This window comes from Chlorocebus sabaeus, chromosome 14 (assembly GCF_047675955.1).
Source record: "Chlorocebus sabaeus isolate Y175 chromosome 14, mChlSab1.0.hap1, whole genome shotgun sequence".
NCBI lineage: Eukaryota > Metazoa > Chordata > Mammalia > Primates > Cercopithecidae > Chlorocebus > Chlorocebus sabaeus.
The window spans coordinates 55,586,529-55,613,287 of NC_132917.1; the positions used below are offsets into that span (position 1 = coordinate 55,586,529).

Sequence of the window (26,759 nt, forward strand, 5' to 3'; positions counted from 1 at the left end):
ACATTAAAAAAAAAAAAAGTGGAAATGCTACAATTGAAAACTTTAATATCTCATAATGGAAAGAAGATAGCAAGAGTCAGTAAGCATGAAGATGAATGAACCGAAATTGTCTAATTTGCAGAAGAGAGGAAAGAGAATATAGTGGCAGTGACCTGTGGGACCGTATCAAAAGGATACGTGCAGCTGCAATTCCAGAAGGCAAGAAGAGAGAAAATGAGCCAGGAAAAAATATTTGAAGAAATAATCGATGAAAATTCTCAAGTTTGGTGAAAGACATGAATGTACAGATTTAGGCTCAGGACACTTTTAGCAGGATAAATTCAAAGGAAATCATACCTTTCAATCATAATGCTGAAAACCAAAGATAAGGAGCAAATCTTGAAAGCACCCACATGAAAACAATAATAATATATAAAGAAGAATGATTTGAATGTGTCTTTTTCATCAGAAAAACATGGAGAACAAAAACCACTGAAACATATTTAGGTGCTAAAAGAAAAAAAGGCTCACCCCAGAATTCTATACCCAGCAAAAAGATTCTTTGTACACAGAGGCAAAATAAAGACATTTCAGAAAAACAAAAGATAAGAATTTGTTAATAGACATTAACAAATTTCTATTAACTTGGGCTGGGCGCGGTGGCTCACACCTGTAATCCCCAGCACTTTGGGAGGCCGAGGTGGGCGGATCACGAGGTCAGGAGATCGAGACCATCCTGGCTAACACGGTGAAACCCAGCCTCTACTAAAAATACAAAAAAATTAGCCGGGTGTGTTGGTGGCCAGCTGTAGTCCCAGCTACTCGGGAGACTGAGGCAGAAGAATGGCGTGAACCCAGAAGGCAGAGCTTGCTGTGAGCCGAGATCGCGCCACAGATCACCCCACTGCACTCCAGCCTGGGCAACAGAGCAAGACTCCATCTCAAAAAAAGAAAACTCACAGGATGATATTAAAGGAAGTCTTGTCAGAATGAAGGGAAATGATACTGGATCCACACTTGGATCTTCAGAAAGGAATAAAAAGCACCAGAAATGGTAAATATGTGGGCCAATATAAAAGCCTGTCTTTTTCTTATTACTTCTTTAAAAGACATGATTGTAGGAAAGTTGTAACACCGCCTTGTGGGGGTTTATGACACATACAGATGTAACTCATAAGACAACTGCAATATAAAGGATAGAAGAGGTGGGAAACGCACCTAAATGGTTTCAAAGTTTCTTCATTTTATATTAAGTGGCACAAAATTAATTCTAAAAAGACTGTGAGGGCCTGGCATGGTGGCTCACGCTGGTAATACCAGCACTTTGGGAGGCCAAGGCAGGAGGACTGGACTGCTGGAGCCCAGGAATTCAAGACTAGCCTGGGCAATATGGCAAAACCCTGTCTCTACAAAAATTTTTAAAAATATATAAATAAAAAGACCTGTGAGAAGTTATGAATGTATGCTGTAATTTCTACAGTAATCGCTGGAAAATAATTCAGAGGTACAGCTAAAAAATAAATAGGCAAATTAAAATAAAATTCTAAAAAAATATTTAATTCATTGAAAAAGAAGGCTGAATGAAAGTAAAAAATAGAGAAACAAAAAACAGAAGGTCAAAAGAGAAATAATAAAATGACAGTAAATTCAATCACATCAATGTTTAAATTCAACATGAATGGACTAAGTACTAGAGCTACAAAGCCAGATTGTCACAATGGATAACAAAAGTATGCAGAACATCTTAATAAAGGCATTTTAAAAACTTGACTAAAGAGCATAAAACAAAACCTGAATCAAAGATGACACACACTATATTCACTGTAAAGACTCTAAATTAAATTGTAAAAGTATCATTCTTCTCTCAGATTAATATAAAAATTTAGTGCAATTATAATTGTAAATCCTAAAAGGATATTTTGAGAACTTGATATAATACTAAAATTCAAACAAAGGAACAAATGTACCTAAAGTTTAAGATAATTTTGAGGGGATTAAACAAACAGGGAAGATGACTTGCTTCTCAGATATTAAAATATATCCCTAAATCATAATAATTAAAATAGTTTGACAGTGGCCCAGAAAATTCACATAACAATGAAAAAGGATATAGCTTAACAATGTGTTTATAAACTCTGACTATCATAAGGTAACATCTCAAGTCATTGAGAAAAATAAAGTATTAGTAAATAATGTAAAATTGGCTCACTATGGAGGTTTTCATTTTATACAACGTGTAGGAATAAACTCAAAGATCGACTAATGGTCTAAATTTGACAGCTAAAACTAGAAAGCTAATAGAAAAAGTAGGTGAGTAACTTTGTGACTTTAAGGTACAGAAGAATAAAGATTTCAGGTTTACTCTAAACATAGTAGACTACCGCAGGCAAAGTTAAAAGGCAATCAATAAAAGAGACATATATATATAAAGTTTGTTACCAAAAAGAATTAATATTTAAAACACTTAAGAAATTACTGCAGGCCGGGCGCGGTGGCTCACACCTGTAATCCCAGCACTTTGGGAGGCCAAGGCGGGTGGATCACAAGGTCAGGAGATCGAGACCACAGTGAAACCCCGTCTCTACTGAAAATACAAAAAATTAGCCAGGCGCGGTGGCGGGTGCCTGTAGTCCCAGCTACTCAGGAGGCTGAGGCAGGAGAATGACATGAACCCAAGAGGCGGAGCTTGCAGTGAGCCAAGATCGCGCCACTGCACTCCAGCCTGGGCGACAGAGCAAGACTCTGTCTCAAAAAAAAAAAAAAAAAAAAGAAATTACTGCAAAATAGCAGGTAAAATACAGTAAACCATATTAAAAAAAGGAAAACTGGCCAAAGGATATGGACAGAAAATTCATAAAAGGGCAAACCTGAAGCAGGGTCACCACACTGCACAACTCTAAGGGACAATATCCATGTGAAAATAGTGCCCTGGAGGTGTGCAGTTCTCCAGGGCATGGTTTGTGCAGTGACCATGTTGACTGGCTGTCATATAAATAATGCTCAGCCTCACCAGTAATCAGGAAAATACAAATTAAAGCAAAAAGATACTACTTGGTACCTATCAGATTGATAGAATTAAAGAAACAATGTGGGAAAGAAGTATAAAGCATAATATGGTACATAGAACAATGAATACAGAGGTAGGTAAATATTAATAAACGAACAGAAGGAGAACCAGAAGGCTACCTGTTAAATACAAGAGTGGGTGCCTATGTAAAGAATAAAGAATAGAAAAAGAATAGAACTGTACAGGCTACATGGAGAAAACAATGTGGGCCTTGAATAGGTCAACAATGACAATATGCCATAAACTGGAGTCTGAGTTACTCAATTTTGTATACCCAATATTAAAAGAAAGATATAACAGAAATATCAGATAATTCTAGAAAATGCAAACTAATTTATAGTGACAATAGCAGATCAGTAGTCTCTTGAGGAGGTGGGGGGCAGGAAGAAGGAATTACAAAAAGGCATGAGGAAACTCTTGGGGGTAACTGATATGTTCATTATCTTTTTCATTTTTAAATTTTTTAAGAGATAAGGTCTTGTTCAGTTGTCCAGGCTGGAGTGCAATGGCACAACCACAGCTCATTGCAACCTCGAACTCCTGGCCTCAAGCAATCCTCCCTCCTGGGCCTCCCAAAGTGCTGGAGAATTATAAGCATGAGCTACCATGCCTGGCCCATTCATTATCTTAACTGATTTCTCAGTTGTATACATGTGAAAAGTTACCAAAACACACATTTTAAACAACATAGTTTATTGAATAGCAATTATACCTCAAATAAACTGTTAAGATTACATAAAAAACACACGAGAGGCCAAGCGTGGTGGTTCATGCCTGTAATCCCAGAACACTGGGAGGCTGTGGTAGGAGGATTGCTTGAGGCCAAGACTTTGAGACCAGCTTGGGCAACAGAGTAAGACTTTGTCTCTACAAAAAAAAAAAGTTTTAATTAACCAGGCATGGTGGCACACGGCTGTAGTCCCAGCTACTAGGGAAGCTGAGGTGGGAGGATCACCTGAGTCCAGGAGTTCGAGGTTTCAATGAGCTATGATTGTGCCACTGCACTGGAGCCTGAGTGACAAAGCAAGAACCTGTCTCAAACTAAACAAACAAACAAGAACTGCCAGATATTAATTTAAATAAATAATATATACCATATGACAAAACCTACAGCATCTACTAATGTACTTCTATTAGATCTAATTAAACATTCTTAATTCAGCAAATAATCAGAGCTTTTTACATAAATTACCTGTGTTTGTCCTCTTTGAAATAATGCTGATCCATGAAGGGTTTTAAACGTATCTACCTCACAACTTATATTCCTAAGTGAAGTCAAATCCCGACCATCACACCTATAGTGATACAGGAAATAAATATATGAAGTCATACTGGAAATCAGATAAATCACCCATGTGTTTATTTCTGCCAGGAAGTTCTCAGTCTCAGTTGCGTATCATAATCCCCTGTGGAACTTTAAAAAATAATAGATACTTGAGCACTATCCTGAATATCACTGCATCAGAATGTCTGAAGTTGAACCTATATTACTGTGTTGTTAAAAAGCTCTATAGGTAGGCCAGGTGCGGTGGCTCACGCCTGTAAACCCAGCACTTTGGGAGGCCGAGGCAGGCAGATCACGAGGTCAGGAGATCGAGACCATCCTGGCTAACACGGTGAAACCCCGTCTCTACTAAAAATACAAAAAAGTAGCTGGTCGTGGTGGTGGGTACCTGTAGTCCCAGCTACTTGGGAGGCTGAGCGGGGAGAATGGTGTGAACCCGGGAGGTGGAGCTTGCACTGGGCCGAGATTGCGCCACCGCACTCAGCCTGGGCGACAGAGCGAGACACTGTGTCAAAAAAAAAAAAAAAAAAAAAAAAAAAAGTGCTCTACAGGGAATCCTGAAGTGCAGTCACGGCTGGCAAGCACTGCTTTACACACAAGGCCCAAGACAGATGGTCACATATCTATGTATCTTCTTTCTTCAATAGGTGTCCATTTATATAGCAAATATTATAATTCTTTACTGTTCACTTGAAAAAAAACAAACTTTCTTTGATCAAGTTTCTATTTTCAAGGCAACTTGCAGAGACAGTGCATACTTAAATTTCAACAAAAAAGGGTATGTTTACCTTTTGTATTCATTCAAAATAATACTTCTAAAAACTTCCTTTGCAACAACATTGAAGGATTCTATTATTTCATATGGATCGGCCTCCGGAAATTTTTCTATAGAAAAAAGACAAACCAAGACAAAGTTTTTTACTTTTTAGGAGATAGGATTTCTCTAAAGGTCATAGCATAAAATCAACTAACTACAGGAATCAACCAAGGGAGATGACTCTGAACATGTAGTCCTCAGGCCAACAAAGTAGATAAATGTTCTCAGGCAACTGTGACGTATCAAGTACCAAGTACCACAATGGTGTGGTTATTGAGAACTTAATTTTCTTTCTTTTTTTTTTTTTTGGAGACAAAGTCTCGCTCTGTTGCCCAGGTTGGAGTGCAATGGCGCAATCTTGGCTCACTGCAACCTCTGTCTCCTGGGTTCAAGCAATTCTCCTGCCTTAGCCTCCTGAGTAGCTGGAACTACAGGCGTGCACTACCATATCCGGCTAATTTTTTGTATTTTAGTGGAGACAGGGTATTACCATGTTGCCCAGGCTGCTCTTGTAACTCCTGAAGTCAGGCAATCTGCCTGCCTCGGCCTCCCTAAGTGCTAGGATTACAGGCGTGAGCCACTGCGCCCGGCCCATCAGTTCCCTTTTCTATTATGTTACCAGAAGAATCCAGCCAACCTTTATGGAAAGGTCTGACAGTCTTTTTTTGTTTTTTTTTTTTGAAACGGAGTTTTGCTCTTGTGGCCCATGCTAAAGTGCAATGGCATGATCTCAGCTCACCGCAACCTTCGCCTCCTGGGTTCAAGCAATTCTCCTGCCTCAGCCTCCCTAGTAGCTAGGATTACAGGCATGTGCCAACACAGCCAGCTAATTTTTGTATTTTTTGTAGAGACTGGATTTCTCCATGTTGGTCAGGCTGACCTTCAGGCTGGGCTCGAACTCCTGACCTCAGATGATCCGCCTGCCTTGGCCTCCCAAAGTGCTGGGATTACAGGCGTGAGCCACCGCGCCTGGCCTAACTGACAGTTTTAAGAGTAGTCACCCTCACTCTTTTGCCTTTAATCTAAATCTGCAAATTGGGGAACAATTTAAAAAATATATTATAAATCCCTACAGACTGTTTTCTATCTAATATTTGTCAAATGCTTTCATGAGCCAGGCACTTTATTGGTTTTTTAATACTTTTAACTTTCATAATAACTTATGAAATAAATTTTATTATTCCTATTCTACAGAAGAAAACACTGAAGCTTAAAGGGGTGGAGTGCTGTGTAAGAGATAACCAGAGTTTAAAAAAATAAATAAATAAAAAATAAAGAGGTGGAGTAAACTGCCTGAGACCACACAGATAGTAACTGATACAGCTGTGACCTGAATACAGATCTGTCAGCCTCAAAGGCTTATGGTTTTATTTTATTTTATTTTTAGCTTAGGGTTTAGATGTTAAGCTACTCTACCCTATCAATTAATTTATGCCAAGTTTTAAGTACTGTTCTCTCATGTGTATGGTTTATCAAATATAACTTCAAAGTAACCAAAACATAAGAAATGATCACAGAAAGATATATTAGTATCATATCTTCCTCAGATAAGAATAATTTTTAATATTAGACTTTAATATCTTTTCTGCTTTAACTGAGTTGTACTTAGAAAAGAGAACAATCACTACCAAAACATTTAAAATATCCTATCAACCCAGAGGGTCGTGAAGCTATTCTACTATGTATAATACAAACAAAAAGTCATTTTTCTTTTAAAATAAGACAATATTTGCTATAAAATTTCTTTCTTAACAACTAGGATGAAATGTAGTGAGAAAGGACTAAACTTATTCAATGACAATTACAATTAATGGCCTTAATATCAATGTCAACAGCATTTTTTTTTTTTTTTTTTGAGATGGAGTCTTGCTCTATTGCCCAGGCTGGAGTGCAGTGGTGATCTCAGCTCACTACAACTTCTGCCTAACAGGTTCAAGTGATTCTCATGCCTCAGCCTCCCGAGTAGCTGGGATTACAGGCGCCTGCCACCACGCCTGCCTAATTTTTGTATTTTTGGTAGAGATGGGGTTTCACCATATTGGCCAGGCTGGTCTTGAACTCCTGACCTCAAGTGATCCACCTGCTTTGGCCTCCCAAAGTGCTGGGATTACAAGCATGAGTCACCACACCTGGCCAGTTTTTATCTTAAAATAAATATTCATGTGAAAGTATATTTGTCTATTAGAAAAATTAACAAAAACTATGTCATACTTCATTTATATTTAATTTGTGTTAGGTTGATATTATGCAGTAAGATCCTTTGCTTAATAATTTCTGGAGAGCTAAGTTACCTAAGTTCTGTATCTTATGATTCCACTAGGTATTAAGAATAAGAATAGCATCAGTTAACATTTATTGAACACTTACTGTGTGCCAGGCACAGATGTAAATGATTCACTCATTTAATCCCCATAAACCAGGTATTATTAACACTGCAATTTCACAGATCAAGAACTCAATAATTTTAAAGAATATATTTGCGTTTTCAAATGACAAAATACCAGGTTACATTTCTTGTATTATAAGAATTTGATTCAGAAAAGATCAGGAACATTCACATTCAACATTTACTAGGTACCTACTCTGCATCAAATGTAGTGCTAGCCACATTTATAGAAGTTAATTTAGCAGTAACCCCGTGACCTATCATTATTGCAAGTTTACTGAAAATAAAGCTGAGAAGCAATGAGAGTAACATTTATTTGAGATCTTCAACCAAAGTTTTTTAAAAAGTCTATTATTTCTTTCAACACTTTTAAAATTAAAAAATACATAGTAATAGCGGTTCTGTGCAAAGAGGACTTTCTCTTTCCCTGAAACAGCTCGGGGAGGCTTTGGAGAAGAGGTGACATTTGAACCTTGAGCTAGAAGAAGACCACCTGCCATGAGAGAGCATTCCAGGTCTAGGGAACAGCAGCTGTAAAGTTCAAAGTCCTTTGAACTCTTCTTTTCCTACGGATGTGATGCCTTTCCTCTTTGATCTTTAATCCCAAGAAGCAAGAGTCAGGCCACGCCTTATTAAAGCTGCCCTCAGCAAAAAAAATAAAATAAAATAAAATAAAATTTACCTTTTAGTTGTTCCTCTGTATCTAATCTTATTTTGTTAATAGCTTCATCTCTGGAAACCTAAAAGAAAGTTGAGGTTCAGTTATTACATATACATGACATTTAACATTTCTATTTTCTAATTATTATACAATGAACACATTGTGAATTACTCAGATTTATCTAACTATAATATTCTTTAAAACACTGGAATTGGTTATTGATTTATGACAAATATTACCTGTTAATTCATTCAAATACATTTGTGCACTCCCCTAAAACTTACACTAAAAAGAAAAGAACTTTGGGTGGCCAAAGTGGGCAGATCACTTGAGGCCAGGAGTTCAAGACCAGCCTGGCCAACATGGTGAAACCTCGTCTCTACTAAAAATACAGAAAATAGCTGGGTGTGGTGGCGTGCACCTGCAATCCCAGCTACTCGGGAGGCTGAGGCAGAAGAATTGCTGGAAGGCGAAAGTTGCAGTGAGCTGAGATCACACCACTGCACTCCAGCCTGGGAGATAGAGAGAGACTGTCTCAAAAACAAAATAAAACAAAAGAATGGAGAAACAATTAGGCTTTTGTTAGCTTTTCGTTTAGAGATTTTTAATAAAAATAGGACTAACATTCATAAAATTACATGAGTTATGACAAAAATGTATTCCTAGGGCAATTATAGAAGACACAACTCGGGTATACCTACTTTTTCATGTTCATAATCTGTAAAAACTGCATAGAGTCTCTCCATAGCGAGTCTATTTAAGCACAAAATAAATGTTAGCATAATAATATTTGGAAACATGAGGCAGTTTCTATTATAAACAAAGCTGAAATATTTAATAATCAGCTAAAACTTTAATAAATACTTCAGAAAGAATTAAAAATTTATATTGCTATTTATCATTGCTAATCTGTTTACTATTTACGGCACAGAACCCAAATTTCTTTCTCTCACCCTCTCAGGGGAAACCACATGTGGTATCCTGTTCTCGTCTTTTTAATTGTTCAATTAATTTCACCTTTTACATACTCTTTTTAACCTCTTCCTTTCTTCATTCTACCCATTTTGGCTCAATTATCACAGGAAACTCTTTTGCTAGGAAGAGTTAATTTAATTTCTGACTGATGGCTGTGCAGCTGACATTAAGGGAAAGTTTTAACCTTTTCAATTTTTTCAAATAAAATAATTTTTCAGTGATTCATTTACATTTACTGAGTGTCTGCCTAATGTTCTAAGCACTGGGCATGTAACAGTGATTACATCTGATTTCTTTTTGAGAATTCCAACAGCTCCCTTAGATATTCAAATATCTTATTTATTTTCTTTTTCCCAGACATGGAGAGATGTGGTGATCACCTGAATCTTGACCAATAAACACCCTCTTTCATTTGAGATTCAAAGTTAGGCCTTACAAGTGTGATGTGGGCTTATCCTTTTTAAGGGAGTAAACAGATATTTATGAAAATGACTCTTAAAACAGAAAAGTGCTATTTACGAAGTAATGGATGGGCAGTGCTTCCATGGGAAGTTTCTCTCCCACGAGGAAATTAAATCTGATGACAATTTCATATTTTCATTTGCACAGATGTTCTTACTTATGAGTATGTTTCACAATCTCTGGCAAAGGGGTAAATAACTTCTGAGGCGTCCTCTTGGTAACACCAATTTCTTTTACCAACTGCTGAATGCCCTGAATTATTTGCTGGGTATATTTCACTCCCACTTTGATAGCATGGCAAAAGTCCTGCTGTAAAATGTTCTCTGCAGAGGCTTCCAACATGACTATTTAAAGGAAAAAGAAAAAAAAAAAAATGACTGCCATCAAAGTTCTTAGTAATATAACAGTTTCAAATACCATGACATGACATAAATATTGTGGATCAATTTGACTTCTTAGTGATAGATCCACCTTGATTTCTTTCCTCAGAATCAACATACTTCCAAAATGTAAGCAGCAGTAAATGAATAAAGACACCTTGATATTCGTATTTAGGTTTATATTCGCCTTAAGTTTAAGGAGGGATTTCCCATAAAAAATGAAACAGAAGAAAAAAAATAAATTATGTATATATTTAAAAAATAAGATATTGAGCTATAAGTCACGTAAGATAAAAATTAAATCTTTTAAAGTATACAAGTGCTTTTGTTTTTAATACTTTTTTTTTTTGAAATGGAGTCTTGCTCTGTCACCCAGGCTGGAGTGCAGTGGCGTGATCTCGGCTCACTGCCAGCTCTGCCTCCCGGGTTCATGCCATTCTCCTGCCTCAGCCTCCCGAGTAGCTGGGACTACAGGCGCCCGTGACCACGCCCAGCTAATTTTTCGTATTTTTAGTTAGAGATGGGGTTTCACCATGTTAGCCAGGATGGTCTCGATCTCCTGACCCTGTGAACCACCCGCCTCGGCCTCCCAAAGTGCTGAGATTACAGGCGTGAGCCACCACGCCTGGCAATACATATTTTAAATAAAATGTAAAAATATGCAACACAATAGGAATCTAATAAATATTTCCTGTTTAACAATTAATTGTCACATTGTCTAATTCTTGCACAGATGGGGAAATCTTTGCAGTGATCCTGTTTCAAGTAAGCCAACTAAAGGACTGTAATGACTATCATAAACAGATATCTTTTATAACAATTAAACTCCTGTGTAATACAGGTAGAAGTTAGGCTTCTAAAATCTACTATTCAGTTTCAGTTTTGCATTCCAGGAGGCTGACTAGCCTCCTGCCTACTTGTGTGTCAGTTCTGGTGTCTCTCAACTTGTACAAAGTCAAAGATCAGGCAAATGCATAGTTATCAACATATTTTATATATTTAACCACATCCTGTTGTCATTAAGATTTATTATCTAACTCATCACTTCTAAGGTTTCTAGGTTCAATTTATAATAGAATGAATGCCTCCACCCTCTCAATGTGCTTTATATGTTGGAATTCCATCAGCCAACGGAAGTAGACTCATGAAAGGAGCTAATATTTGTGTTATCAGAATCATGGAAGAATAGGAGAAAGAGGTCAGGGCTAAAAAAGTACTAGAAAAAATAATTGCTGAAAACTCCCCAAATTTGACAGACACAAACCTACAGATTCAAAGTAAACTCTCAACTGGGTAATCCCCAAAAAAGCCAAGCCAAGAAACCTCATAATTAGACGTCTGAAAAAAAAAGACAAAAACTTGAAACCAGCCAGAGAAAAATGACACCTTACCTCTAGGGGAAAAGCAATTCAAATAATAGCAGATTTACCATCAGAAACCATGCAGGCCAAAAGGAAGTGGCACGGTATTTTTCAGGTGCTGAAAGAAAAGAACTGTCAACCCAGAATCCTACACCCAGTGAAAATACTAAGGAAGGAAGGGGAAGTCAAGACTCTCAAATACAGGAGAAATAAAAAAATTTGTTGCCAAACAGAAATGAAAAAATAAGAGAAGAAATCGTGGACTGTTAGAAAGGAAAGAAAATCAGTATGCAAACTAAGAATAAACATAGAGGTTGGGCATGGTGGCTCACACCTGTAATCCCAGCACTTTGGGAGGCTAAGGTGGGCAGATCACCTGAGGTCAGGAGTTCGAGACTAGCATGGCCAACATAGTGAAACTCTGTCTGTACTAAAAATACAAAAAAAAATTAGCCAGGCGTGGTGGTGGGTGCCTGTAATCCCAGATACTCAGGAGGCTGAGGCATGAGAATCGTTTGAACACAGGAGGTACAGGTTGCAGTGAGCCAGGATCACACCACTGCACTCTAGCCTGGGCGACAGAACAAGGCTCCATCTCAAAATAAATAAATAAATAAACAAGAGAGAAAAAGAGTAAATACAGAGCAATAAGTTTTTCTTTCCCTCTTGAGTTTTCTAAATTATGTTGACATTTGAAGTAAAAGCAAAAATTTTTAACGCTGCCTGACGTGGTTCTAACCATAGAAGAAAATGAAAACAACTGCATTCCAAATGGGAGAGGGTAAAGGGAAATAAGGTTTCCATATTTTGCACCAGGCCTGAAGAAATTTCCTATGATAACATGATACTAAGATGGCTATATTCTTTTTCTCATCTGTATTTCCAGGATACCCTCTCACTTTGACAGAATTAAACAGGAGATTTTTAAAAATTCATTTAATGGGTGTAAATTATATCTCAATAAATTGCTTTTAAAAATAAAATACGTGGCCAGGTATGATGGCTCACGCCTATTGTCCCAGTACTTTGGGAGGCCAAAGTGGGAGGATTATTTGAGGCCAGGAGTCTGGGATCAGGCTTAGCAACACAGCAAAGTCCTGTCCTAAAAAAATAACAACTAGAAGATAAAAAACTCAGCTGTGGTGGTGTGCCTGTAATCCTAGCTATTTTTCTAGAGGCTGAGGCAGGATGATCGCTTGAGCCCAGCAGTTTGAGGGTACAGTGACCCATGATTATGCCACTATACTCATACTCTAGTCTGGACAACAGAGTTGAGAACAGTTGAGAATCAGATTTAAAAAAAAAAAAAAAAATATATATATATATATATATATATATATATATATATATATATATGGCTAGACATGGGGCTCATGCTTGTAATTCCAGTGCTATGGGAGGCCAAGACAGGAGGATTGCTTGAGGCCAGAAGAATAGCCTGGGCAATATAGTGAGATGCTATATCCAATAAAAATAATGATAAAATTAAAAAAAAAAAAAGTATGACAAAGAAAAATGGGGCTGGGCGCGGTGGCTCACACCTGTAATCCCAGCACTTTGGGAGGCCGAGACGGGCGGATCACGAGGTCAGGAGATTGAGACCATCCTGGCTAACATGGTGAAATCCCGTCTCTACTAAAAAATACAAAAAACTAGCCGGGCGAGGTGGCAGGCGCCTGTAGTCCCAGCTACTCGGGAGGCTGAGGTAGGAGAATGGTGTAAACCCGGGAGGCAGAGCTTGCAGTGAGCCGAGATCGCGCCACTGCACTCCAGCCTGGGCGACAGAGCGAGACTCCGTCTCAAAAAAAAAAAAAAAAGAAAAGAAAAATGGATACCTCCCCCCAAAATATATTTTGTTTTCACTCATTAAACTTTAATGCAATTCCTTTTAAAAAATATTTTATAAGAAAATTCCTTTACCCAGGTGTGGTGACATATGCCTGGATTCCCAGCTACTCAGGAGGCTGAGGACAGAGGATCGTTTGAACCCAAGAGTTTGAGGCTGTAGTGATACATAATCACACCATTGCATTACAGCTTGGAGACAGAGAAGGAAGGAAGGAAGGAAGGAAGGGAGGGAGGGAGGGAGGGAGGGAGGAAGGAAGGAAGGAAGGAAGGAAGGAAGGAAGGAAGGAAGGAAGGAAGGAAGGGAGAAGGAAGGAAGGAAGGAAGGAAGGAAGGAAGGAAAGAACACTCCTTACAGTTGAGTCTATAGAGCTGTGCTGTCCAATATGGTAACTACTAGCCACATATGCCTATTTGCATTTAAATGATTTAAAATTAGACGAAATTAAAATTTTGGTTCCTCAGTTACTCTAGCCACATCTGAAGTGCTAAGTAGCCACATGATCAGATATAAAATATTCCCTTCACTGCAGAGAGTTCTACTGGACAACACTGCCACGGATGCTAAAAATTTAAACATAAAAGCTTGTCAAAATGATTGCTATAGGCCCGGCATGGTGGCTCACGCCTACAATTCCAGTACTTTGGGAGGCCGAGGCAGGTGGATCGCCTGAGGTCAGGAGTTTGAGACCAGCCTGGCCAACAGGTGAAACCCTATCTCTACTAAAAATAAAAAATTAGCCAGATGTGGTGGCACACACCTGTAGTCCCAGCTACTTGTGAGGCCAAGGCAAGAGAATCACTTGAACCTGGAGGTGGAGGTTGCAGTGAGCCGAGATCGCACCACTGTACTCCAGCCTGGGCGACAGAGTAAGACTCCATCTCAACTAAAAACAAAACGAAAACAAACATTGTTATAAACTGTCAACCATTTTAGCAGTTGAAGATGAAGTTTTGAGATTAGCTGAAGCTATAAATTCTAGACACAAAATCTTTTCTAAAAACATGTTATTGGTATACTTTTTCCTGACTTACATCTTCTGACACACAGAAATATTAGTGATATTAAATATACCAGTTGAAAACAAGCATCTAAATGGCACTGTTCAGAATGTTGGTGTTGAAGTAATCCAGCAGCTGACAGCATGGAGTAATTATTCTTGCCTTATAAGATTATACTCTAAAGATCTGGATGACTGCCCAGGAGTGGTGGCTCAAGCCTGCAATCCCAGCACTTTGGGAGGCCAAGGTGGGTAGATCACCTGAGGTCAGGAGTTCAAGACCAGCCTGGCAAACATGGTGAAACCCTGTCTCTACTAAAAATACAAAAATTAGCCAGGTGTGGTGGTGCACGCCTGTAATCCCAGCTACTCAGGAGGCTGGGTCAAAAGAATCACTTGAACCTGGGAGGCGGAGGTTGCACTGAGCCGAGATCGTGCCACTGCACTCCAGCCTGGGCAACAAAGAGAGCCTTGGTTTCCAAAAAAAAAAAAAAAAAAAAAGATTTGGACGACTAAATATTTTAATAACAAAATAGTAGCAATTACTTTTTTGTATTTTTGTATCACAAAAGTTCCATGATGGTGGTATTTCACTTGGGCCCCATGTTAAGTTTAACAGGTAAACAAGGGGTTAAAATGCATATTTGATGCATCTTTATGAATGCAGAGAGCTGGTTAAATAGCTGCATGGAAATAGTGATACAAAAGTCATGAACTGGAGGCTGGTAATTCCTAAAAACCATCTCCTTATAAGTTGGTTCTGAATTACTCTCAGTCTCCCTCTACCCAAGACTACTCTCTGAAATTTATGCAGTCTCTAGAGTCTCATTCTTCCCTCCTGAGAGCAACAGGTGAGAAGAGCCAGCTGGAAGTCTGCCTATGGGGTTTCTATGGCATGCCATATGTGCAGCAAAGATTCCTTGGTTCTGCTGGGTGCGGTGGCTCATGCCTGTAATCCTAGCACTTTTGGAGGCCAAAGCAGGTGGATCGCTTAAGGCCAGAAATTCGAGACCAGCCTAGCCAACATGGCAAAATCCCGTCTCTACTAAAAATACAAAAATTAGCTGGGCGTGGCGGCGCATGCCTATAATCCCAGCTACTTGGGAGACTGGGCAGGAGAATCAATTGAACTTGGGAGGCAGAGGTTGCAGTGAGCTGAGACTGCACTGCTGCACTCCTCTACCCTGGAAAGACAGAGCGAGACTCGGTCTCAAAAAAAAAAAAAAAAAATTGTGAATTAGTCCATTCCTCTAATGTCTACTTACAATTAGAAGAGTTCAAACTCTAAGGCAGATAGCGGCTATATGACCAATTAGCAACAGGTTTATTTCTGTGTCTTAATGATAATAGCAAGTATTAACTGCATGCTTATTAGGTACCAGTAACATGCTGGGCACTTTGCAAACCTTGACTCCTATCTTCATAACTACCCTGTAAAGTAACCAGATTAGTTTACTAATAGAGAATAAACGAACACTGTAACTTTCAGCAAAAAATTCAGATGCAGATGAACAGGAAACCAATACTTTGCTCAAGGCTCCGAGATGCTCAAACATGAAGTAGACATCATCTATTATTCATAGCTTCCTCATTCTTTCGAAAATCCTCTCTACATTTTGACAGTTACCCACAGTACGAATCCCACCTTCCGGAGGCAGAATACAAAAATCATTTCCTTGCCTTCCTTGCAGTCGAGGGTATAGTCATGTGCCACAGTTCTGCTCAATGAGATGTAAGTAGAAACTGCTGTGTGGGGATTTCTGGGAAAGCTGCTTAAAACGCAGGTTGACTCACTCAACTGCCACACACCTTTTTGCTATTCCCTTCTTTTTTCTTCCTCCTGTCTATAAGTCAGATATGTTGGCCAGAGCTCTTCATGCCAGTTCATAAGCATGAAGATGAGGCCACATCTTGAGGATAGCGGAGGAGAAAGCTAAAAGGAATCTAGATTTCTTAAGATGTCATGGAACCACTATCACTGTCTTAGATTTACCACCTCTGAATTTCTTTTACTGGAGAGAAATATAACGTTTCCATCCTGTTTAAGTCTTATTTTGTTCGACAACACAACCCCCAACTAATACATGGGGATTTTTCTTACTTATAGAACCTAGTTTTAACTTTATCACTGGCTAACATACCAGAAGCAGAAGCTGGAAATGAGATGTTTCACATATTACTTGTACAAAAAAGCAGTAATAGTTGAAGTTTGTTTCATCAAAATGTTCCCACATCAGAAGACCCTATGTCAAAAAGTCCCACACATCAAATATCACATAGTAGAATAAACCAACAATAAAAGCCCTTAAATAATTTGTCCAAGATCACACGATTATAGTGGCAGAGACAGGTTTCAAATCCCAAGGTCATTCTGACTGCTAAAGTCCATTTTCCTTCCACAGAACAAGGACTTGATTTTTCACTCATGCAAGTATGGCATTTCTGTTACAAGGAGTATGTGAAAATGGCCCATGGTCAATGCATTTCTTCTATTTTATTACTCGTTTTCCACCTAGTAGAAATGCGTCACTTCTCAAGAGGATACCAAGCAGACTTAGAAATAGCTAAATTATAATATTTAAACTAATAAAATGGTTACTACCAGACTTAGAACTTCTATTTTTAAACTAAGTTATTTAGACTAATAATTATTAGTCTAAACATAATTACTGAAATTGGCCGGGCACGGTGGCTCAAGCCTGTAATCCCAGCACTTTGGGAGGCCGAGACGAGTGGATCACGAGGTCAGGAGATCGAGACCATCCTGGCTAACATGGTGAAACCCCGTCTCTACTAAAAAAAATACAAAAAACTAGCCGGGTGAGGTGGCGGGTGTCTGTAGTCCCAGCTACTCGGGAGGCTGAGGCAGGAGAATGGCGTAAACCCAGGAGGCGGAGCTTGCAGTGAGCTGAAATCTGGCCACTGCACTCCAGCCTGGGCGACAGAGCGAGACTCCGTCTCAAAAAAAAAAAAAAATAGAAATTATTCTTAGACAAAATATTAGTCTAAAAATAATTACTGAAATGGTCTTGGTAAATATTTTTGTATATTTTAAATAAAATTGAGTAAAATCCTGTAATTTTAGGTATCATTTGATATGAAGCAAGAGCACTACAAAAATAGGACAGAGATAAAACATAACCAAAATTTTTATGGCTACCGACAAAACATACACACAAAGAGTTTAAGTTTAAATTTAGTTTAAGAAGAAAGAACTTGTAAGTAAAATCCAGAACAAATGAGGTATTTAAACAACTTACCAATCTGACTTTTAGGTGCTCCAGCAACCACTAAATTTAAAGTACTGGAAGACATTTCTTTTCTTGTTGGGTTAACAACATATTCTCCATCAATCATTCCTATTCGTACTGCCCCTAAAATGTATTAGAACATTGGCAACTGTTTAATGGAAATTCCCAGTTTTCAAGACATTATTCCAGTGATGGCTTCAACCCCATCTTTGATTGTGACCACAGAATAAAATCCATGTTTCTAACACGGTATTCAAGACCCACAGAACATCCTACCCCACTCTACCTTCTGGCCTCATTGGACTACTCTGAATTGGTCAAATATACCACTTCTTCCACACCTCTGGGATTATGCTTATGATTGGCCCTGGTCTAGAGAGCATTCTCCCTAAGGCAAATGCTTAACACCAGACCCTACTAAGGTTCAGCTTACACAATGACTATTCTGAGGAGCCCTCCTTGACAACCTGACCACACAAAATCAAACCTGCTCTTCTCTATCATATTCTTAGCACTTTAACTATGTTTTTATAATACCACTGATTATAAATAATTATCTGTCTTCTTTATGCTGAAAGCAATAACTGCACCTTTCATTGTTGTATTGCTAGGGCCTGGTCTGCCTAGGACACTTGATAATTATTTACTCAATGAGCCATTTTTATATTGCATGATTATGACTTGTAACAGCCATAAGTTACATTAATTTTATCCTGAAGGAGTATATACTCTGATAATTTCCCAGTTAAAAAAAAAGAAAAAAAGAAGTCCTCTAACGGAAAGAGGCAATTATGAAGTCAAAATATCTGGGGACATAAAATCTATAACACCGTAACATACTGCTATTAGAAACAGAACCCACGACAAGGATGAAAACGTCTGAAAGACCTGAAAGGAGACTTAGAATGTCATCTAGTTCAATTCATGGTCGCTAATACTTACTGAAAAAAAATATACATATGATTTCTTATTTTTAAATCCTAACTTACCAACAGGTCCATTCCAAGGAATATCTGATAATGACAGGGCCACGGAAGCTTAAAAATGGAGAAAAATAAGGGCTGAAATTAAAATTTCATTGCTTTAAAAAAAATCAACACTGATAACTTTTCATCTCTACTTTTATACTTACCGCCATTAATTGCTAGGACATCAGGCTCATTAACACCATCTACTGCTAACAGATTACACAGAACCTGGTAAAAGGGAAAAAAGTTGAATCACTTAAAATAATCTGTTTGATTTGGAAGGGTTATCATTTAGGTTAACATCCTGGCCTAAAATACAAGAGCACTATATGGCTAAAAGCAGGGGCTTTGTAGCCAAACCTCTTAATTTTGGCTATCATTTAACTAAAGGCTTGACATTGGATAAATTACTTAAATTAAACCTGAAAAGCTTTCTCATCTTTAAAAGGGAAAAATAGGCCAGGCGTGGTGGCTCACGCCTGTAATCTCAGCACTTTGGGAGGCTGAGGAGGGCAGATCACCTGAGGTCAGGAGTTTGAGACTAGTCTGATCAAAATGGTGAAACCCTGTTGCTACTAAAAAGACAAAAATTAGCCAGGTGTAGCGGCCAGTGCCTGTAGTCCCAGCTGAGGCAGTCCCAGTTCAGGAGGCTGAGGCAGAAAAATCTCTTGAACCCAGGAGGTAGAGGTTGTAGTGAGCTGAGATCGCGCCATTGCACTCCAGCCTGGATGCCAGAGTGAGACTCCGTTACTAAATAAATAAATAAATGGGAAAAATAATGGCATCTTCCCAAAGGGTTCCTACGAGGATTAGAGAAATACTGTAGGTAAAGCACTTATCACAGTCCTCACATGTTACAAGTATTCAGTAAATGTTAGCTCCTTCTATCATATAAAAATATTTTCTAGGCCAGGCATGGTGGCTCATGCCTGTAATCCCAGCACTTTGGGAGGCCGAGGTGGGCGGATCACCTGAGGTTGGGAGTTCAAGGCCAGTCTGGCCAACATGGCAAAACCCCGTCTCTACTAAAAATATAAAAATTAGCCGTGCGTGGTAGTGCACGCCTATAGTTCCAGCTACTAGGGAGGCTGAGGCGGGAGAATCACTTGAACCTGGAGGCAGAGGTTTCAGTGAGCTGAGACCGCGCCACTGGACACCAGCCTGGGCAACAAGAGCAAAACTCCGTCTCAAAAAAAAAAAAAAAAATTCTGTTGGGCAGGGTGCGGTGGCTCACACCTGTAATACCAGCACTTTGGGAGGCTGAGGCAGGGGATCACTTGAGGTCAGGAGTTCAAGACCAGTCTGGCCAACATGGCAAAACCCCATCTCTATTAAAAATACAAAAAAATTAGCTGGGTGTGGTGGCGGGCACCTGTAATCCCAGCTATTCAGGAGGCTGAGGCAGGGAGAATCGTTTGAACCTGGGAGGCGGAGATTGCAGTGAGCCGAGATCGCGCCATCGCACTCCAGCCTGGGTGACAGCGGGAGATTCCGTCTCCAAAAAAAAAAAAAAAAAAGTTCTGTTTATAAGCATAGATGAAACAAACTTTATACTGTAATAATGTGCCCATGTCATGCACCTAAGAAAAAAACTTCTCTGACTGGGTGTGGTGGCTCATAGCTGTAATACCAGTAGTTTGGGAGGCTGAGGCAGGAGGATTGCTTGAAAGCAGGAGTTCGAGACCAGCCTGGCTTACATAGTGAAACTCTCTCTCTACAAAAAACAAAAAAAAAACTTAGCTAGGTATGGTGGTTTGTGCCTGTAGTCCCAGCTACTTAGAAGGCTAAGTGGGGAGGATCACTTGGGCTCAGGAGTTTGAGGCTGCAGTGAGTTATAACCATGCCAACTGTACCCCAGCCTGGGCAACAGAGGCCCTGACTCAAAATAAAACAAAAACCAAAACTTTCTGAGGTTAAGGCTGTGATATTCTTGCAAAGGCATATTTGCAAGGTGTATTTATTTATTTCAAATGAATAAATGGTTACTTAAGTATATGTGTCATTACCCTGAAAGAAAATATTATTCAGAAAGTATTAACATATAATAAAGTAGAGGTTCAGAGGATCCAGCAATAAAATTAGGTAATAAAAATTAGCTACGTTGGTTGTCCTATTCCCAGCCTGATCTGGTCTCTACTCACTCTAGTGACCTGATCTTCTTTTTAAACTCACTAATTTCTTTCCTGCCTCTGGACTTTCAATGTTTCCCTGACACACCTTGGTTGGCTAACTCCTACTCATAACCAGGTGTCAACTCAAATAGACACTGAATAAATGTTAGCTTTGTAAAAGTACTATCTTTTGGCCGGGCACAGTGGCTCATGCCTGCAATCGTAGCACTTTGGGAAGCCGAGGGGGGCGGATCACGAGGTCAGGAGCTCGAGACCAGCCTGACCAACATGGTGAAAACTGGTCTCTACTAAAAATACAAAAATTAGCCAGGTGTGGTGGTGTGTGCCTGTAATCCCAGCTACTCAGGAGGCTGAGGCAGGAGAATCACTTGAACCTGGGAGGCAGAGGTTGCAGTGAGCTGAGATCGTGCCATTGCACTCTAGACTGGGTGACACAGTGAGACTCGGTCTCAAAAAAAAAAAAAAAAAAAAAAAAAAAGTACTATTTTTTTCGAAAACTTACTGTAAAATATAACAGTATCATAAAAAATTCTTATGTTCTTTCTAATGTTTAGTCTAGGAAGTATTACAGAGATTCATTAAGTAATTTTTGATTGATCTGGCAACTAAAAAACCTAAAGCAGAACCTACCTGTGTATCATAGAAGTAGCCAGCTGGAAAGAGCGGTCTAATTGAACGATCTGCCAAAAGAAAAAAAAAGACATTAAACCGTACTGACAGAGTTGCTTTACAGTTCAAAACTTTTGAATACAGATAGCCATTCAATATGTTTTCAAGAAAAATCCCCTTGGACCAATTTACTAAGAGGGACACAGATAAATGTCAGTGCTTCCACTATTACATACCATGCCCTAACAACAAAAAACAAACACAGAAGGAGTACATTAACAATAAAGATTGGGGAGCAATTTTTCATTCTGGTTCCACAGGCAACAGTTACATATATAAGCAGAGCAAAGACACTTAAGACCAATAGCAGACCAAAAGAAAATGCTTCCTTGCTACTTTCTGTCTGAAGACTGTATATGAATATACCTAAAATAGCAATTTCTGGCCGACTGTAGTGGCTCCGCCTGCAATCCCAGCACTTTGGGAGGCTGAGGTGGGCGGATCAAGAGATCAGGAATTCAAGACCAGCCTGAGTAACATGTAGAAACCCCGTCTCTACTAAAAATACAAAAATCAGCCAGGCATGGTGGTGGGTGCCTGTAATCCCAGCTACCCAGGAGGCTGAGGCAGCAGAATCACTTGAACCCAGAAGGCAGAGGTTGCAGTGAGCCAAGACTGCGCCATTGCACTCCAGCCTGGGTGACAGAGCAAGGCTCCGTCTCAAAAAAAAGCAATTTATGGGTAGAAGAGCTATAATTACATATGATCCCACAATATGTAGGGATGTTAAACATTTGAAAGATTATGGACATTATTTCAGTAGCTGATAAATATAATGTTTAGGAATTACTATTCTGAACATGAAAAAATGTACTAGGAATAGATTCAACAGAGTAGAGGCATGGACCGTAAAATTCATATGCTCAATAGAAATTTACTCATTTAGTCAACAAATATTTATTGAATGCCTATTCTGTGCTAAGCAGTATAACAGGTACTAGGGATTCAACAGTGAAGAAACAAAAGCTTTTTTCTCCCATAGTGACCACATTTGAGTGAGGGAAGAGAAAGAGTGAATAATCTTAGGTGGCGTTAATGCTATGAAGGAAAACAAGATATACTGTAGAACACAGATGCAAAAGATGCTAATATAGGCATATCAGAGAAGATGAATGCGTCTATGTTAATATCTTACCTATTATTCGACTTGTAAGAATTTCTTTATCAGAAGTACCAATCTCTCTTCTCAGATAGTTTGTGGGAATTCTACCTGCTGCAGCAGCTTTTTGTCTGTAGTCAACCTGAAGCAGCAAAAAAAAAAAAAGTTCATATAATTCTTTTTGTAGAAACAAACTATACTGTAAGAACTACTATATGAATGCTAATTCTCCTGAGGTCACCAACAACACAGTCTAGACTCAGAGCAGAAAATATGTTACTTACTTAGCATTTTATATCTTTTGGGGAAAGGAAAGTTGATAGAAATGTTTCCGCAAAGTGAAATAAAAAAATGTTCAGGTGTAGTGGCTCACACCTGTAATCCCAGCATTTTGGGAGGCCAAGGCAGGAGGATCGCTTCAGGCCAGGGGTTTTAGAACTGCCTGGGTAACACAGAAAGATCTCGTCTCTACCCTCCATAAAAAAAAAAATTAGTTGGGCACAATGGCCTGCGCCCATAGTCCTAGCTACTCAGAAGGCTGAGGTAGGAGGACTGCTTGAGCCCAGGAGTTTGAGGCTGCAGTGAACTATGATCACACCACTGAACAACTCTAACCTGGGTGACAGAGCTAGACCCTGTCTCTTTTAAAAAAAAAAAAAAGGCCGGGTGCGGTGGCTCAAGCCTGTAATCCCAGCACTTTGGGAGGCCGAGACGGGCGGATCACGAGGTCAGGAGATAGAGTCCATCCTGGCTAACACGGTGAAACCCCGTCTCTACTAAAAAATACAAAAAACTAGCCGGGCGAGGTGGTGGGCGCCTGTAGTCCCAGCTACTTGGGAGGCTGAGGCAGGAGAATGGCGTAAACCTGGGAGGTGGAGCTTGCAGTGAGCTGAGATCCGGCCACTGCAGCCCGGGTGACAGAGCGAGACTCCGTCTCAAAAAAAAAAAAAAAAAAAAAAAAGTCTTCTACTCAATAGTAAGAGTGGAAGACTCACTATTTCCCACAGATACTCATTCTGATCAAGTCAAACATTGCTTTTTTGGGTATCAACTCTGTTAAATATAATTGTGCCCTCCTTTTCATAATAGAAGGGAGCAATAACATTCAAATGAACTCATTACTAAACATACAGTTGTCTCTTGGTATCCCTGGGAGATTGGTTCTAGGACCTCTTGCGGATATCAAAATCCATTGATGCTCAAATCCTTGATGTAAAACACCATAGTATTTGTTTATAACCTATGTATATCCTCTCATATACTTTAAATCAATCTCTAGATTACATATAATCCTTAATACAAAGTAAATGCTACATAATTTTTATACCGTATTGTAGGGAATGACAAGAAAAAAAAGTCTGTACATGTTCAGTACAGATGCAATTTTTTCCCCAATATTTTCGATTCATAGTTGGTTGAATCCATGGATGCAGACCCAAGGACATGGAGGGCTGACTGTACTTGCAGAGTCATACTGAAGGGAAACTATGAGGGAAATGAATTCATTGCTTATTCAGTGTCAAAGTAGTCATGCACTTCCAATCTTCTTGTCAACTTATGCATCTGGACGCTCCAAATTCTAAAGCATGCTTAATCCTAGTATTTGCTTATGAAGCAGTTTATACTCTTTTAATGAGTCAGCATCAAAAAACTAGGAAAAATTCTTTGTTGTGCAAGTTCATATTTTCCACTCACTAGACATGTATTTTCCACTCACTAGACACTGGACAAAAATATTATACATTCTACACTTACTTACACCATATTACAGTTCAGATAAATCAGCAAAAACTTACCACCAAAGGCATAAACTGGGAAGGCGAAGGTTTTGTTTTACTGACCGCTGTGACCATTACTGCAGTGTCACCTGACTTAAACATAAAGAACAACACTGGTAAGTTCATTTGAAATCAGGTATCAGCATCTAAGTAGCAATTGAATAAATCCTTACTCCAATTAAACTCAAGAAAAGATATGTAATTCTACGACATGATTATGAAATAAAAATAGTTATTCACAAGTAGTCCAATCTTGATCTCTGAGCTTTTCAAAAGCTATGGATAAGGCAAGATTAACAGGTAATTTAGTCATATCCAATGAATTGAATAGTATTCTCTACTTCTTATATGGCTATACATAAGGAAAAATTCCCCAATTATTACTATAGAAGAAAATACCAAAATCACTTTCTCTAGAAAAGCACAACAGAATTTACTAATGCATAAAAGAGAAGCCCAAGTTTGGAAAGGATGTTAAAGGTCACTTAAAATGGCCAGGCGCGGTGGCTCACGCCTGTAATCCCAGCACTTTGGGAGGCCGAGGTGGGTGGATCACGAGGTCAGGAGATCGAGACCATCCTGGCTAGCACAGTGAAATCCCAACTCTACTAAAAACACAAAAAATTAGCCGGGCGTGGTGGTGGGCGCCTGTGGTCCCAGCTGCTCGGGAGGCTGAGGCAGGAGAGTGGCGTGAACCCAGGAGGCTCAGCTCACTGCACTCCAGCCTGGGTAACAGAGCGAGACTCCATCTCAAAAAAAAAAAAAAAAAAAAAAAAAAAGAGATCGAGACCATCCTGGCTAACATGGTGAAACCCCATCTCCACTAAAAATAAAAAAATTAGCTGGGTGTGGTGGTGCACACCTGTAGTCCCAGCTACTCGGGAGGCTGAGGCAAAAGAATCGCTTGAACCCGAGAGGCAGAGGTTGCAGTGAGCCGAAATCGCACCACTGCACTCCAGTCTGATGACAGAACAAGAGTCCATCTCAGAAAATAAAAATTAAAAAAATAGAAAAAAATAGGTCACTTAATGCATGCAGCCCTCTGGACTCTGGTTGTCGGGAATGATTGTTACAGTATAAACTACCTTAGTAGTACGTGAATTAATTTCCAGTATCAAAATTCTAAGTAGTTACACGATGTTGTAGTTACACATTTAGTATGAGTCTCCGTACCCATTTTTAAGACGAATTTTTAAAAATCTGGACTTTTTACCTGTACTACAGCAGAGCCATCTGCAAATCTGGCCAGCTTTCCAGAGGATATTTCTAATTTCCTGTTTAAAAATAAAAATGCAATACAAGAAGACTTAGGTTATCTGTACAATTCCTGCTTAGTATAAAATAATAAAAGATTCTAAGGGAAGATTCTAACCCCCTCCCACCCATCCCACCAACAAAAAGGGGCAGAATCCATGATCATTATCAAAAGTAAAAGGGGAATTTAAGAGTGGCTTAAAGAAGAATACAGAAACCAAGGCACAGGATTGATCTGAACAGGAAAGCATTTTGGAGGTTCAGAAGTTAACTTCTTCCCTAAATGTTAATTCCCATGTACCATCTATGTTTTTTTTGGGGGGGGGGGCAGCGGGGGGGTGGTCATTGTGCCTTGTATCTTCTTTTTGTTTTCTTTTCTTTTCTTTTTTTTTTGACAGAGTCTTGCTCTGTTGCCTAGGCTGGAGTGCAATGGCACAATTACAGCTCACTGTAACCTTGAACACCTGGGCTCAAGCGATCCTCCAACTCAGCTTCCTGAGTAGTTGGGACTACAGGTACACACTACTACACTTGGCTAATTTTAGTTTTTGTCATAGATGAGCTCTCACTATATTGTCTAGGCTGGTCTTGAACTCCTGGCCTCAAGCAATTCTCCCGCCTTGGCCTCCCAAAGTGCTGGGATTACAGGTGTGAGTCACGATGCCTGTTTACCATCTTAGTACAGTCTCTTATCATCTCTCACCTTGTTGACTACAGTAACATTTTAACATACAAACAGGATTGTTTCCCTACTTAAAAATCCTTTAGCTAGGCGTGGTGCCTCCCAACTGTAATCCCAGGACTTTGAAAGGCTGATGCAGGCTGATCACCTGAGGTCAGCAGTTCAAGACCAGCCTGGCCAACATGGTGAAACCCCATCTCTACTAAAAATCGCCAAATTAGCTGGGCATGGTGGTGCCTCTCTATAATCCCAGCTACTAGGGAGGCTGAGGCAAAAGAGTTGCTTAAACCCAGGAGGGGGAAGTTACAGCGAGCCGAGATTGTGCCAATGTACTCCAGCCTGGGCGAGAGTGAGACTCTATATCAAAAAAAACAAAACAAAACAACAACGACAATAAAAAACTTTAGAATCTCCCCCAATACTTTTAGGACAAAATATAAACTCCTAAATATTGCCTATTAAGGACCTTCATGTTCAACAGAAGGGGAAAGAATAATCTTTAATTCAATGAGGAAAGAGTAGTCTTGTGAGGCAATAGTGAACAACCGGATGCAAAAAAGAATGCATCTTCATAAATTAACTCAAAATGGATCCTGGACCCAAACATTAAGAGCTAAAACGATAAAAGTCTTAGAAACAAAACACAGGAGTAAATCTTCAGAGACTTGGGCCAAAGTCTTAAATATGACATCAAAAGCATAAATGAC

The 26,759-nt window shown here is 39.3% G+C and overlaps 1 protein-coding gene across 2 annotated transcripts in view; it reads right to left on the reverse strand.

Annotated features, from left to right (window-relative positions):
* PNPT1 (polyribonucleotide nucleotidyltransferase 1) overlaps positions 1-26,759 on the reverse strand; it is a 56,243-nt gene that overhangs the window by 24,966 nt on the left and 4,518 nt on the right. The window contains exons 2-13 of one of the 2 annotated variants that reach the window (XM_007970562.3): positions 25,330-25,390; positions 24,135-24,209; positions 22,375-22,480; positions 21,201-21,250; positions 18,603-18,666; positions 18,460-18,507; positions 17,480-17,593; positions 9,790-9,976; positions 8,897-8,948; positions 8,217-8,274; positions 5,120-5,216; positions 4,239-4,341 (exon numbers count right to left, since the gene is read on the reverse strand). In XM_007970562.3, the coding sequence (XP_007968753.1) occupies positions 4,239-4,341; positions 5,120-5,216; positions 8,217-8,274; positions 8,897-8,948; positions 9,790-9,976; positions 17,480-17,593; positions 18,460-18,507; positions 18,603-18,666; positions 21,201-21,250; positions 22,375-22,480; positions 24,135-24,209; positions 25,330-25,390 (1,015 nt within the window). Of the gene's footprint in view, positions 1-4,238; positions 4,342-5,119; positions 5,217-8,216; positions 8,275-8,896; positions 8,949-9,789; positions 9,977-17,479; positions 17,594-18,459; positions 18,508-18,602; positions 18,667-21,200; positions 21,251-22,374; positions 22,481-24,134; positions 24,210-25,329; positions 25,391-26,759 lie in introns of those variants that run through there. The other variant, XM_007970563.3, reaches the window with a different exon arrangement.